The following is a 13,542-nucleotide window of genomic DNA, read 5'->3' on the forward strand; positions in this document are numbered from 1 at the left end:
TGTAGAGCCAGCTGAAAGAATATAGGGTTACAAAATTAGGGGGAAACGTGTCTGGAAAACGATGAAGCAGAGAAGATCTTAATCGACTGCGGAGTTGTCTGTGTCAATTTCTTCCTACGGTTTTACCTTAGACAACATACATTCGAAAATCTTCCCATCTTCAAAACACACCTAACGTGCTTATTGGCAAGAAACTTAACGATCTTCGTTCGTGATCAATCTCGAGAGCAAAGACATGTAGCTCTTGTTGTTGTCCGAAGACAGGTAGATGTTTAGTTTAAATTTCATAATTGACAAGTCCTGGCCCTTTACGGAAACAACTAAATTACACTCTGACATAATGTACTTACCAATGAGACTCATTTCAGTGCCTTGAGGAACACAGTAAGGCTGTTAAATACTATTGTTGATCTGATCATCTTTTCACTGCCGTTTTAGATCGTGATGGGCTGGCACGAAGAATAAAGACTCCAGACCGTTTCCTTGCTATCGAAACGTTCCAATTTACATCAGAGGAAAAAACAAAGCGAAATAAGCGATGAGGTTTTTCATTCACCAAATAAAGAATCGCTGTACATCCGTTCGGTTAAGAGACTTTATTACCCAACTACACCAAGACGAGTACAAATAACGCCATAGACGAGTACAAATATCACGCGGTATTTGTACTCGTCTATTGTAGTACCGGTTAAACAGGTTTTCACGCATCACGCGAGCGAAGAATTGAATTGTGGTTACGAAAAAAAAAAATAAGCAAGGGGCGGACAATTTGAATCATATTTCCGACGACGAAGAGTCAAAATGGCTAGCAAATATAGGTCCAAGTTCATTAGATGAATCGAACGAAGAAAAACAGCTCGACGACCAGAAAATTTCTTCATTAATGAAGAAAATAGAAACAGCAACACAACAACGCGCCAATTCCGTTCCGCTTCGCATACTTCTGTCACGCACTCCCCGCAAATAAAATCCGCGAAATTCGCCCGCACTGAAATAACAGTTTGGCGTGTTGGATAATAAATAACTCATTAGACATTTGGTTGTGTAGTATCGCTGAGTATTTTTACGAGTTGTGCCGCATTTTGACGAGCCGGTAGGGCGAGTCAAAATACAAATAACGAGTAAAAATACTCAGCGATACTTCACAATAAAACGTCTAATAAGATATATATACTTCGCGAAATGAATGAAGGACAAATTCCCAAATTGTTTTCTACAAAATGAAATCGACTTAGCTGTTGGTAAATGTTGAAAATGGAGCAGGCCTAAATTCGTTCATAGAACCGTTAAGTATAACACTTCGCGCACACGAGCATGGATTTGTGACAAAACTCTTAATGGTTCGTACACTGAGCTATAGTCTTGTTGTATACAGACACTTAGTTGCTTCTCAATCTAGATTACAAATGATCTAGTCTTACCTCTTTGAGGATTTCAGGAGCTATTGAAGCTTTGCATCGATGTATTTCTCCAGAAAAAAAGCAAGACTCCTTTCGAAGGTGAACAGGGCACCAAACCAAAAGCCACTAAAGATTATTGCGAAACATACCTGATGACACAGTGTCTATTTTTACACCTGATCTGCGCGTGATCTCATCAGAAATAAAACAGAAGATTGACTTGTTGGGTAAGGTTATAGGGCTAGGAGTGGGAGGGTCATTTAGGAAGTTTCATTGTTTTGGGCTTCAAAGACAAGCCAACCTATTACAGCAGTGTTTGACATGTATAGACATGATTGACAAGTTCTTTTTTTTTTCCAGGAGCGCTTTGCTCGTTGGCGAAAGTTAAAAGGTCCATCGACTTCACACTGCCTATATTATTATAAGTGGCCCATTATACGTTAAAACAAATATTTATAAACGGAAAACGCAGTTTTTCACCGGAATTAAAGGTCACGTTAACCGGTATCTTCGCAGAGGAAGTCAACAAAAGACCTTTTATTCTACTCCTTACGGGTAATTAAAAAGTTATTTAAACAGAAACTTTCCACCGCTCTAACCAATAACTTTTATTAGGCCTTCTAATACAAAAGAAATCAATTTTTGGTTGGCACTTTTTAAAAGATTGGAAATAGAACTATTTTTTTCTTTTTTTAATGGGGTCAGTTAGTCCGAGAGTACATAGAAAACATTGCACATCTGAAAATCATTCATTTAGAATCAATAAAAATATCCTTTTACAAGAGGAGGTAGAGAAATAAATTTACTTTTCAGTTTTAATGTGATCTGCATGACAGAACATAAAGGTGAAAAATTCACCGTGAAAAGTATTTAATAAATCTTCTGGAGCCTTCATTCAAGGCTGGTATCCTTAACAAAGTTGAGAAATTTATTCCTGCGATGAAATATTTGCTGATTAATTTCTTAGTCATTGCCACATTTTTGTCACCATTTCTGGCCAATTACTTCCTGAAGAACCTGTTCCGGACAATCAGTTTGTAAAAGGAAACATAATAATAAACAGCGCTCTTAAAGCCTCTGCTTTAAGTGAAAAAGCGAGGGAGGTTTGGGTCGAGTCGCTTAATGAACCTGACCCAGGCCTCCCTCTCTTTTTCACTTTTCAGTTCCAATCTTCGCTCTATTTTACCGACTGAATGCCTGGAACAGGCCAATGCCTGAAACACCCTGGTGTCATTCTAAAGAATTATTTTTGTCTTATCAGCATTAAATTGAAATAATCTAATGTCATACAGAAAGTGAGCCATAAATTTTGGCCACCTAAATTCATGGGGTCGTCTATTTTCTTCATGCTTCTTAATTACACAGATTTTTTCATGTCATTCAGTAGTTTGGCTAATATGGCGTACGTATCTCTTCCATTCTTTAACCGCGATTCAGCGTACTGGATAAGACTTGCTTGCAGGCTCAAAACCCTTTGCCTATTGTAACGGATCATCTGCATTAAAAAAAAAAAACCAACAAAAATTAAGATCAGTTAAATAAAAAATACTGCCCATTATTACTGGTATTGTTATTTACCTCTTTCTTTACAGCTTCTGAAATTGAATTATATGCTTCCTCTGCATCTTCTTTGGCTTTTTGAAGCTGATGATAGAAAATGCACAAAAACAATTTGGTAATCTTCCATTCTAGCATTCGACATGATTCTTCAGAACCTCGACAAGACCTTCAATGATATATCTAATGTCTATTGCAAGTATAAGTGCATCCTTATATGAACAAGGGGAAAAGTACTAAAGGAATGTATATCACGTGCAAAACACAAGTTTGTCAGAATCTTACCGCTTCTTGGTTCTTAAGTTTGGCTTTTTCCAATGCTTTTGTTGCATTCTCAAACTCTACCAGTTTACAAGTACGACGGAAAAGCATCTCCTACAGGGTGGGAAATGGATGAAATAAATGCATGAGAAAGTTAAAATGTTTATCTTGGGACTGTAAAAAAGGGAATAACCAAGTAACAAAAGGGTTAAAAGTTGAGGTGTTGCAGTTGGCATCCCGAAGCCCCAAATTTCAGCTCTATTGGTGGTTCCAAAGTCAATTCTTCCACTAAGCTTTGTTCTTAAAAACTGGTGAAGTAAGTTCACATCTCCGCTCCACCATTTCAGCCTTTGTTTACAAATTTTCCCCTCCATTACTAGACAGCAGAGCAATACAAAAATAAAATGCCCTTAACTCCTGAGGGTATACAATACAACAGTTCTGTTCTTTACAGTTTTAATCTTTCTTACCCATGAATAGAATACACTGAAGGTGCTAGAGACAGAGAGGTAGAGCCCAGTCCTCTTATTCACAACATGACCATGCTTTTTGTCCCAGCCCACCCCAAAGAAAAAAATGTTTATCACCTTCCCCAACCCTGCCCCCACCACCAAACTCCACCCCCTGAAAAATTATACTCAAGTTTTCTAAAAACATTTCACAAACCTTGGCAGCATCCATGTATCTGGAATAAAGTTCTAAAGTAAAACCTAGAGTGTTGTCATCATTAGTGGACATAACATCCAGTGATTCCTAAAGAAAAGATCAGACACAAAGACAAAAACAAAACAAAACTGATTAAAATTCTGGAATTGAGGAACACTTCTATCAAGGGTAACAGATTACCTATAAAAAGGTATCAGCAGGTATCAACAAATGCTTTTCATTCCACTAATTTATTCTTGTTTTTCTCGTTGCCATGTTCCCACCAATCATGTAGCTCCATTTTCTGCCTTTAAAAGCACACACAACCCACAATTCCTCTATTCTCTCCGACAAAGGGCTAGCCCTCGAAATGTCAGCTTTTATAATCGTAATGGTGACCAATTTACCATTTCAACTTTGTTGATATATCGAAATTATTTCGTTACCCCCACTGATGCAGCCCCAAACAGTTTCTCTAGAAACTATCAGCCTTCACCTAAGAAAAGGCTTCCATACCTTAACACCATTTAGAGCGCTTGAAAAAGTCACAAAGCTCCTGAAAAAGTAATGAGTAAACTTAAAAAAAACTGGCACTTCATCTAACCCTAACATCCACTAAATGTAAATTGTATATTCTAAATAATGTTCTCTGTAAATTTTCTCTTGTATGAACAAGAATTTGTTCAACAATCAAGAGCTCCTTTGATATTTGTTCAATTCCTTTATTCTCCTTGAACCTTCATACAATATTCAGCTGTGATGCTGTAGGGAGAATTTCTATTGTAGATCAGGCTTAACACTTCCACAATGGATCTATACATAATTTTCAAGCCAGTACTGCATTATGGGATATAAGCTCTGGCAGGATGAGCATTGTGGGCTGATTTCACCATTCACAGAAACATTTTCCCTCTCATTGTCAGTTATTACAAGATGGTTGGAGTGACCAGAACTACAAGGCAGTACATGAATTGTGGCAAAACAGTGATTATTTGTGTATTTGTTTCAGAAAAAAAATCAGCCAAACCATGTCTGGTCCACTATTGCTTGCATTGGAAGTTGGCCACAAGAGTTAAATATTAGAAAATATGAAACAAAAATATATAATTATTTAGCAATTATTTCACGAGCGCGCGTTGGATATGAGATGATAGATAGCCAATGAGGCGTGTAGCACCAAGTTGGCCATAATCATCTCATATGCAACAAGCGCGAGTAGAATAATTGTTTTATTAAAAAAAATGCTCCCAAGATATTAGACAAATCTTCATGACTTTATTTGTAAGAAGAAACCAGATGTTACAAAGTACAGATATGAGATTATGGTATATTGGCTCATGTACCATAATGGCTAAGCCAATGAAAAGTCTTAAACTGCATTATCCAATGATCTAGTTTTTAATAATAAGTAAATATAAAATATATATAAACAGTTATTTGGTAACTTCAGGCATAGAACTACAAACCCTTTCAATTCCTTGGTGCTATTATCATCACTAGCAGATGCCGTCATGAGGCCAGAGCTAAAATCATTCACTGCTAATGCAACACCTGAAGTTGACAAAGAAATTCAAAATGACCATACCTACCCATGAATATTATTATACCATGGTAAAATTGTCATCATAAATCATCAAACATTTTTATACATTATTAAGAACCATAATAACCATTATGCAACATCCAAATACATATATCTTAATAAAATGTTTTGTTCTGTAGTATTGCTGAGTATGTTTACAAGTTGTGCTGTATTTTGAAGAGCCCATAGGGAAAGTCAAAATACAAACAATGAGTTACAATACTCAGCGATACTACCCAACAAAACGTTTAATAATAGGTTTATTATTCAACATGCCAATGTGGCATTTCAGTGCGGGTGAGTTTCCAAGATAATTATTTACGGGGAGCACAATACAGAAGTATGATAAGTGGAACAGAAATGGCAGGTTGTTGTGTTGCTGTTTCTATTTTCTTCAATAAATGATGAAATTTCATCATTCTCTACATGCTTTTCTTCATTCAATTTATCTAATAAACTTCAGACAATATTTGCCAGCCACTCGGACTCTTCGTCATCAGAAAAATAATATAAATTGTCTGCCATTGTTTTTGATAACTTCAATCCAATTTATCGCTTGTGCAATGCAAGAAAACCTTTCTAACCGGTTCTCTGGGGTACAAATACTGCAAGATAATTGTACTCGTTTTGGGCATTATTTGTACTCTACAAAGCATAGTTGGATATTTTCACATGGATGTTCATTTGATATCAAGGTTTTTGCCATTCTTTCTTTTTAAATTCATCAGACTGGACCATTAATTAAAATGACATTTCAGGGTGAAATTCACTATTTCCGACTAACTGACAAATGAATAACACAGATTACACATTGCAGAAAAGAAACATTGCTACATACGTTGCTGACTGTGTACCATTTTGGTAAAGTTCTACAAAAAAACATAAAGAAAAACACATTTTAATTGAAGGAATCTGCATATTGATAACTCTACTTTGAACCAAAATCCAAAACCTGACTTTCCTCTAAATTAAACCACACTCTTAATTATCAAAGGTGCTGTTTGGTGCACAACCAAATTTACAAAACCATATATTAATTGTTTATTTCATTATTGGAAAAAATAGTGGAATTTACAAATCTACACATTGTGGCTTTTCAAACACAATTTCCTGCAGAATTGGCATTTAAGAATTCCTTTTTTTCCCCTCAAAGACCCTCAGAGCAAACAAACAACATACATGTACATGTACATGAACTCCATCCTTTAACCACAAGCCGCAGAGGATGCAGAGCATCCAAGCCCAGACTGACTTAGTAGGAGACAAGCCTTAACGCCAACAGCCCTTCAACTCCCGTGAGTGACCAAAACACAATTTCTCCTTACAAAGTCATTATACAAAATCAAGCAGACAAGTGACGAGAATGGAGAATAATATCTATTAGGAAATTAACCGCTGATCCAATACCAAATTTTCTTAACTACGGTAATATCACAAGAATTGTTTTACAGACATTCAGGAGAATTCCAATTGAGATCTGGAATGGAAAGGGTGAACCAGCCGAATCTTCCAAATGATATTCATTCTGACTAATAAATTATAATGAACCTCTTGGGTAAATTTTCAGTTGGTATATTTATTTCTTACTATTACTGACCCCATATGTCTCCTTGATAAGTGGTGTGTACTCTTCCACATTATCTCTTTTCTTCTGAAATTCTTCATCAAGATCCTGACCAAGAGGAATGTACAGTACTGCTCAAAAGTAAGTTACAACTTTCTTGAGAGATGTATCTCGTTTCTCTCGAGATGTATCTTGTTTCATTCAAGTCTTTCCTCATTCCTTGCAAGTGCAATAGTCCAATGGTTTGCATTGTAGTGACACACAATGCCACTGTTAAATACTATGATGTGAGTTTTGAGTATTACAAACTTGCATTTGTGAATTGCATTGAAGGTTGATTTTCACATGTGGCGAGATTGACACTTGATCACTGTTCGATATTGTTCATTAACAAAGGCCAAACTTTTGTAATTGTAAAGCTTACAGACTTGTTATACATAAGCATCCCGGGGCTATTCACCAGTTTAATTTAAGAACTATCTCTCTGTTCCACAACACAAATTACAATTCATAATTCACAACCCTGCATGGGATATATACTCTATGTTTACAATTATAAAGATAATCCAGTAAAATAATAAATTAAAACTTTAAATGAAAAAATCAAAACAATTAAAACAAGAAAACATTTAAAGAAGAAATTAACCCAATTTAAAAATTTTTTTTACCTTGTGACTATGATGTCTAAAATCATCCACAGCTCGCGATAAACTTGTCATAAGACCTTTTTTCACTTTGCTCCTAGCTGGCGGCTATGTAAGAATTAAAAAAAAAGTGTTTATACTTCTAGAGAGCATGAGAGACACCATGGCTGAACTGTTACTTGGCGTGCTGGTCTCTTAGTTGAAAAGCCACAGTTAATTGCTCAGAGCAAGGAGTTGAATCATGATTATCAAACTTCATTTTGCCAAGTTGCAACAGACATATTGCAACAAAAAATCATCCAGGCATATACAAACTGTATATACAATCAGGGAGAAAATTATTGACACAGTACCGTCGAAATGGCAATATTCTGGAATATGTAGCATACCGAATATACCCCTTGTACCCCAACTTTCACTTCTTCTTCTCCTGTACAGTGTTGCACTTTGTTTTTAAGATTCTACTAAACAATACTCCCTTAACAATGGCTCCACTACTATTCACATACAACAAGCCCCTCTTAAAAGAGAACCTAAACTAATATGTCTTTTTCTAGCATTAAAACCTCATGACCAATGAGATGAAAACTCCACTTGTCAATTGTAGGATAAACATGCACCTCTCAGAGTTTATACTAGGCTTCATTTTGCCATGGTATGATTGTTGATTAACATGAGGACAACAACCCTCATGTTCACAGATATCTCCACCAAACACCTGTCAGAGTATCTTTGGTAATTATTTTACTTAAACTCACATTTTCCTCTTTCAGAAACTTTTGCAAATCTTCATCTTTTGAAAAGGCTGGGTGGGCAACAACAAGTTGAAGAAATCTGAATGACACACAAAAAAATATCAACAATTATATATCCTAATTTTTATTCAATTTTTCTCCCAACTTCACTCAAGTGCTCTGTTATTTGCTCATTTACTCCATCATTCTTTCCCTACTTCAATATTTGTTATTTTTGCTATTTGACAGATAGTTACATGCACAGTCTATGCCTACATTGTACATCTATTCACACTTTTGTCTGTTTTGTTTTGTTTTGTCTGTTTATAAATTTATAAATTATTTTATCGGCCCTTTAATTCCTTTCCAATCACTCATGCTAACATTTCAAGACTTACCAATATCCCTGCCACAAAGACTTTTACAAAATTTCTCCGAGTCAATTGCTTCCTAAGCTGTGAGAGTTAAGACCCATTTTACTACTTCCCATTAACATGTAAATGAATACATGTATTTCCAGTTGAAGAGCCATATTCAACTCAGGGGTTTCATGAAGGGCCAGGCACCGGGAAAATTGACCGGTTGTGAGGACGGTTTTGCCCAACTGATTTGACGGTTTGGAGTAAAGTTTATCTTATAAAGAAGTTCAGTTCAAAGAGTTTCACCCGCCTCTGAAAACCAGTTGACCTCCTGCAGAAAACATTAATGAAGCCCCTGCCAATTACTGCAGCATTACAAGCTCAGAAAACACAATACAATTCCTACAAACAGCTGCAATTGAACATTAACCTCTGAACGACAAATCAAAACTATTTTAAGAGCTACCTGCCATTCATACGACACAACACCAATCCCTGTGGCAGCCCCAGAGCCAGCCAATCCAACAAAGTGCTCACTGCCAATGTTACTGGCAGAAAGACTGGGCCCAACCTGGAATACAATTGGGAAACAGGATTTCAGTCTAAGAAAAGAGCTGTAATAAAATCAAAGTGCATTTATAAGGAGGCACAAGAGCATGGTTTTATATCTATTGCATGTCAATCCAAATATGAAAATAACATATTTTTAAAATGGGTTGGTGGAAAAACAGTCAATTCTAAATTCTAAAAAGATCAAAAAAAAAAAAAAAATATGGGTCTTATTATGTGTCAAGGCCATTTTTGGAATTAAATCATGATTGTTTTGAGAAACCAAAGGATAAAATCTTAGGGTTAAGCAATAAAAATGATAGGGAGGACTTTGGGAATAATCAGGAAATAATCACATGGTTTGGAGGAGAAAGGAAAAGAAAGCCAGCTTCAGTTCTGATTACATGGAATGGGGTTTCAGACCACCAAGGATTGAGAAATCAGGATCTAAATCTTGACGGAAAGCAAACTGACCATAAAAGCATTTTCTAAGAGGTTAATAACTATACAATTTACAATTTACACCCAACCCCCCCCCCCCACCTCCTTCTCTCTGGTATAAAAAAAAAAATAAAGAATTAAATCTTAGGAAATCTAAGATTCCCTGACAAATTCTAACTTGCGATTTTGTCCCAAGTACCATCCACAGAACACAGTGAATTACTTTGTTTAACCAGCCAATCAAAGTTACAGAAGAAATGCTTTAAGCCTGAGTGTGGCTGAGATCAAAAGAAAAGGAGTACAGCTTCTTATCTCATTTTTTATTGTTGACCCTTAAACCACATGAGTGACTGCCATCTAATTTCTCCCAACAATACACACCCATACCACACATCATGAAGACCATGGGGCAGTTGTTCAAAGCTTGGTTAAGATAACCCAGGGTTAGTGTGAAATTTGATATCAGATCTGAAAGGTTTGAAGGAAAATTCAGTTTCATTCCATTTTTCTACAATTTGATGATTGAATAGTACTCTAAAAAGAACTGGGAAAGTTATCCCAAATCAGCTTTTGAACAGAGAAATATAGAAACCCGGATTCAAATTTAATCCTGGATTAACACTAATTGGCTATCGAACAACTGGGCCCATAACAATAAGCCAAATGATCATTATCAAGAGAAGTTCTTGACTGTTGAAAAAATTCTCCTTACCAGCACCTTGGGCAGGGCTCTTGTTAAGAGCCGGTAACCAGTTATTTCTACCGGCTATTCAAGTAATGTTATCGGCTATTTCACTGAGACCCGGGACTGAAATAATTATTTACAGAAACTATCCAACGATTTTTTAATTTTTTTGAAAAATATCTCTTTTCTCCTTCCAACCAATGTTGTAAAGATATCTATCACATGTTGCCAGTTTGAAAATACACCATATGTTAAAGAAATCCTGCTTTTTTGACCAAATTCGTCTCTCGCAGTCACCTCGTGAAATGACCTCCCACATGTTTTCCATTCCATTCTCCTCACGGCCAAGTGAAAAGGCCCTGTATTTATTGAGAAACCTAGACCCCGACGGGAGCCTATGCGGCCCACACACCCCAAACACGGGGGAAGGTAACAGTTATCTACTATTTCTTATTTTTGACCTTCTTTGAAAAACTTTACCAAGAACCCTGCTTAGGAAAGTGTAAAAAACAGTATAAAGAGTTTGTATGCATGTAGGATGTAAAAGGTTACAAAAGAACTTACCGCCCACCACATCATGGATCTTCCGGCCAAAAAGTATGTTTCCGCAGTTTCATCTCTGGCCCCCTCTGTTTTCGGAACTTAGGCTGAAAAAAAAAAAAAAAAAAGGAAAATAAATGGTGATGGAGTCCTAAAAGCGGCAGTCGATATTCAACCTCACACTTGGTCAATAATGCATAAACATGAATATTGTGACAGTTTCTAATCATGTTATTTCTAGCAAGATGTCTGATTCAGCAACACTCAATTTCTTCATAAAGGAAAAAAGTTTTGAAGTTATCTAGACCAATTAATTACAAAAAATATGTTCAGAATGTGGCATGATGGATGACAGGTAAAACTGCTTTAAATCAACAAAATATTTCTGATTCCACTTTCAAGACACAACTCCAGATGTTCTTAAGAACAGTTATATTGTGGAGGTTTCAAAAGGTCAAAACAATAACTTTGAGAGGTAAAAACCTTCCAAAATATAGAAACAAAGCCAAACATTTATTCCCTTCAATGAGAATATAATTATTGTTATGAACATTCCCAAGGTTGAAATATAGCTTAGTGTGTTACGGGGTCAAGAAAGGGTGCAAAGCATACTCTAACGTACTATGTTGCCAAGGGACTTTTCTGATTACTTCAAATACAGTCTGTTATGAAAAATTTTGCCAACAAAATACAAACACAAATATATTGTTCTTGTAAACTCCAAAGAGTTTGCAATTTGCATACACCAAGCTGGCACATATTTCAGATGACTGACAATCACAGAACTCTGCATACCAATGAGCAAGGCTTTGTACATAATGACAAAAAAAACAATTGCCTTCCTCAATAATATTGACTCACAGTTTCCAACACAACCGAATCAGGGATCCATGACTGGGGTTCGTTTCACGGGAAAAATAACTTCAAAGATGCTAGGAACGAATGAGCGCAACAGTGCTCCGTTGCAGAAAAGTTAAAGATCAACCGAGCTCTATCAAAAACCTGTCAATCTTGTAAAATTAATGCTGTTAGTGTCATTTATTTATAGACTGCTATCGCGTTGAAGCACGAAATATTACTGAGAGAAGCTCACGATATACACACTGGCAAGATGACGGCGTTCACATGTTGTATTCATACGAAAGTTAAATAAAGGATCAAAAAAGGCAAATCTTTGCACGCATTTATCGCAGTACGGCTTCGCCTAAGTCTATTTAGGGATAAAATGACGGCCACGTTCCAGACACCAAAGTCTACAAAAACAGACAATTGTATTTTAAAACTTTTCCTGTCGATTTTTAAGAATGCTGGGAGAGCGAAACTTAAAATATATTAAAACCACCCTGGCAGATGGCTGATGAGAATTTTTGTTTCTGGAGGCCATGGCAAATAGGATTTGAGAAGGTGAGTACGATGCTTTTGTCCACATCTAGAGTTCAGGCTGTGTCTGCATTCTGGAGTTCGTCTTTTTCGATAAAGCACCTTTCATAGTAACAAAGTCTGGTAAACACATCGTCTCCTACAATATAACATTTGCCGTAGATTCTAAAATTCTTTGTTAAAGATCCCTCCGCTCCACTCGTAGTTTGACGCACGGAGGCGCAAAGCGTAAGTTGCAAACAACCTTGCGTGGGTTTACAACCGATCGAATTAAATGAACTACAATTTTTTTTTTTTATAACTTACCCAAAGTCCCACGATCATGCAAGCCAAAAAATAGATCGCGATGATGATCCAGTCAGCGACCTTCAAGCGCTTTTGGTCTTCAGCATCCAACGTCATGTTTTTCGTCTACCAGGGATCAAGCCGCAGGGCATCCTCGGAGACCCAGGGGCTGTGAGTCGATTTCAAGTTAAGGGCAGAAGAGCCCCTGGGGACATTGTCTTAGAAGACTAGTTCCAAACGGTCGCAGTCGTTCTGGCATCTGATTGGTGCCAGAAAATCTTTGTGTTTTTCTGCCCAATCAGAGTGAAGTGTCCTTTGGAGTCCTTTCGTGTGTTTTAACACGCACATAAACAACAAGCTCTGTTGCTCGCAAAGTTTGTTTGGGCCGTGCGACGAAGCTTTGCCCGAGGTGAAAAGTTTCAGTCTCAGCACACAATGTAAGAGATATCGATCAGATTGTCCGCGAAATCGTACCGGAAATTATACTGAATACTTTCGCAGGTATCACAAGAGAACGTGTTTAAAAGTTTGCGAGGTTCGCGTAAAACATAATGGCTGCAGGCATTGATATGTCGCTTTAAACGTTAGATGAGATGTAAGCCTAAATCTTTCAAGATTGTTTGTACAATTTGTTGTGACTGAAACTTTTCCAATCCCGTGAAGTTATTTCGTCGCACGGGCGACGAAAGCACGCAGGTATGTCAAGCAACTGGCGCTTACGCTTACTTAGCTTTCTGTGCGCGCCAAATTCTAATCGTTGCTTTGTAGTAAAGTCTTTCGCAATATGGCCAAGTTGCAGAGAACGTTAAGTACGTGGACGACCTCCAGCAAGCGCTTAAAGAAAGCTTAGCTGTGTTTTCGGTTAGCTAATTAAAATCTGAACAAAAACTAATCATCGAGAACATCGTGGAAAGGA

The 13,542-nt window shown here is 36.9% G+C and overlaps 1 protein-coding gene across 2 annotated transcripts; it reads right to left on the minus strand.

Moving 5' to 3' along the window:
* Positions 1-2,077: 2,077 nt before the first annotated feature.
* On the minus strand, positions 2,078-12,928 carry LOC148731627 (sorting nexin-6-like). Of its 2 annotated transcripts, none has more exons than XM_088759366.1 (13): positions 12,648-12,928; positions 10,986-11,068; positions 9,213-9,317; positions 8,412-8,487; positions 7,678-7,761; positions 7,043-7,117; positions 6,284-6,314; positions 5,330-5,414; positions 4,380-4,419; positions 3,885-3,971; positions 3,243-3,332; positions 2,979-3,044; positions 2,078-2,895 (listed from the first exon to the last, which is right to left on the minus strand). In XM_088759366.1, the coding sequence occupies exons 3-13, from the start codon at positions 9,221-9,223 to the stop codon at positions 2,758-2,760; spliced, it is 783 nt and encodes a 260-aa protein (XP_088615492.1). In that variant the 5' UTR covers positions 9,224-9,317; positions 10,986-11,068; positions 12,648-12,928; the 3' UTR covers positions 2,078-2,757. The 2 variants fall into 2 exon arrangements, with proteins under 2 accessions (XP_088615492.1, XP_088615493.1); XM_088759367.1 differs by lacking the exon at positions 12,648-12,928 and adding an exon at positions 11,823-12,140.
* Positions 12,929-13,542: the final 614 nt, after the last annotated feature.

This window comes from Stylophora pistillata, chromosome 5, assembly GCF_964205215.1.
Source record: "Stylophora pistillata chromosome 5, jaStyPist1.2, whole genome shotgun sequence".
Lineage (NCBI taxonomy): Eukaryota > Metazoa > Cnidaria > Anthozoa > Scleractinia > Pocilloporidae > Stylophora > Stylophora pistillata.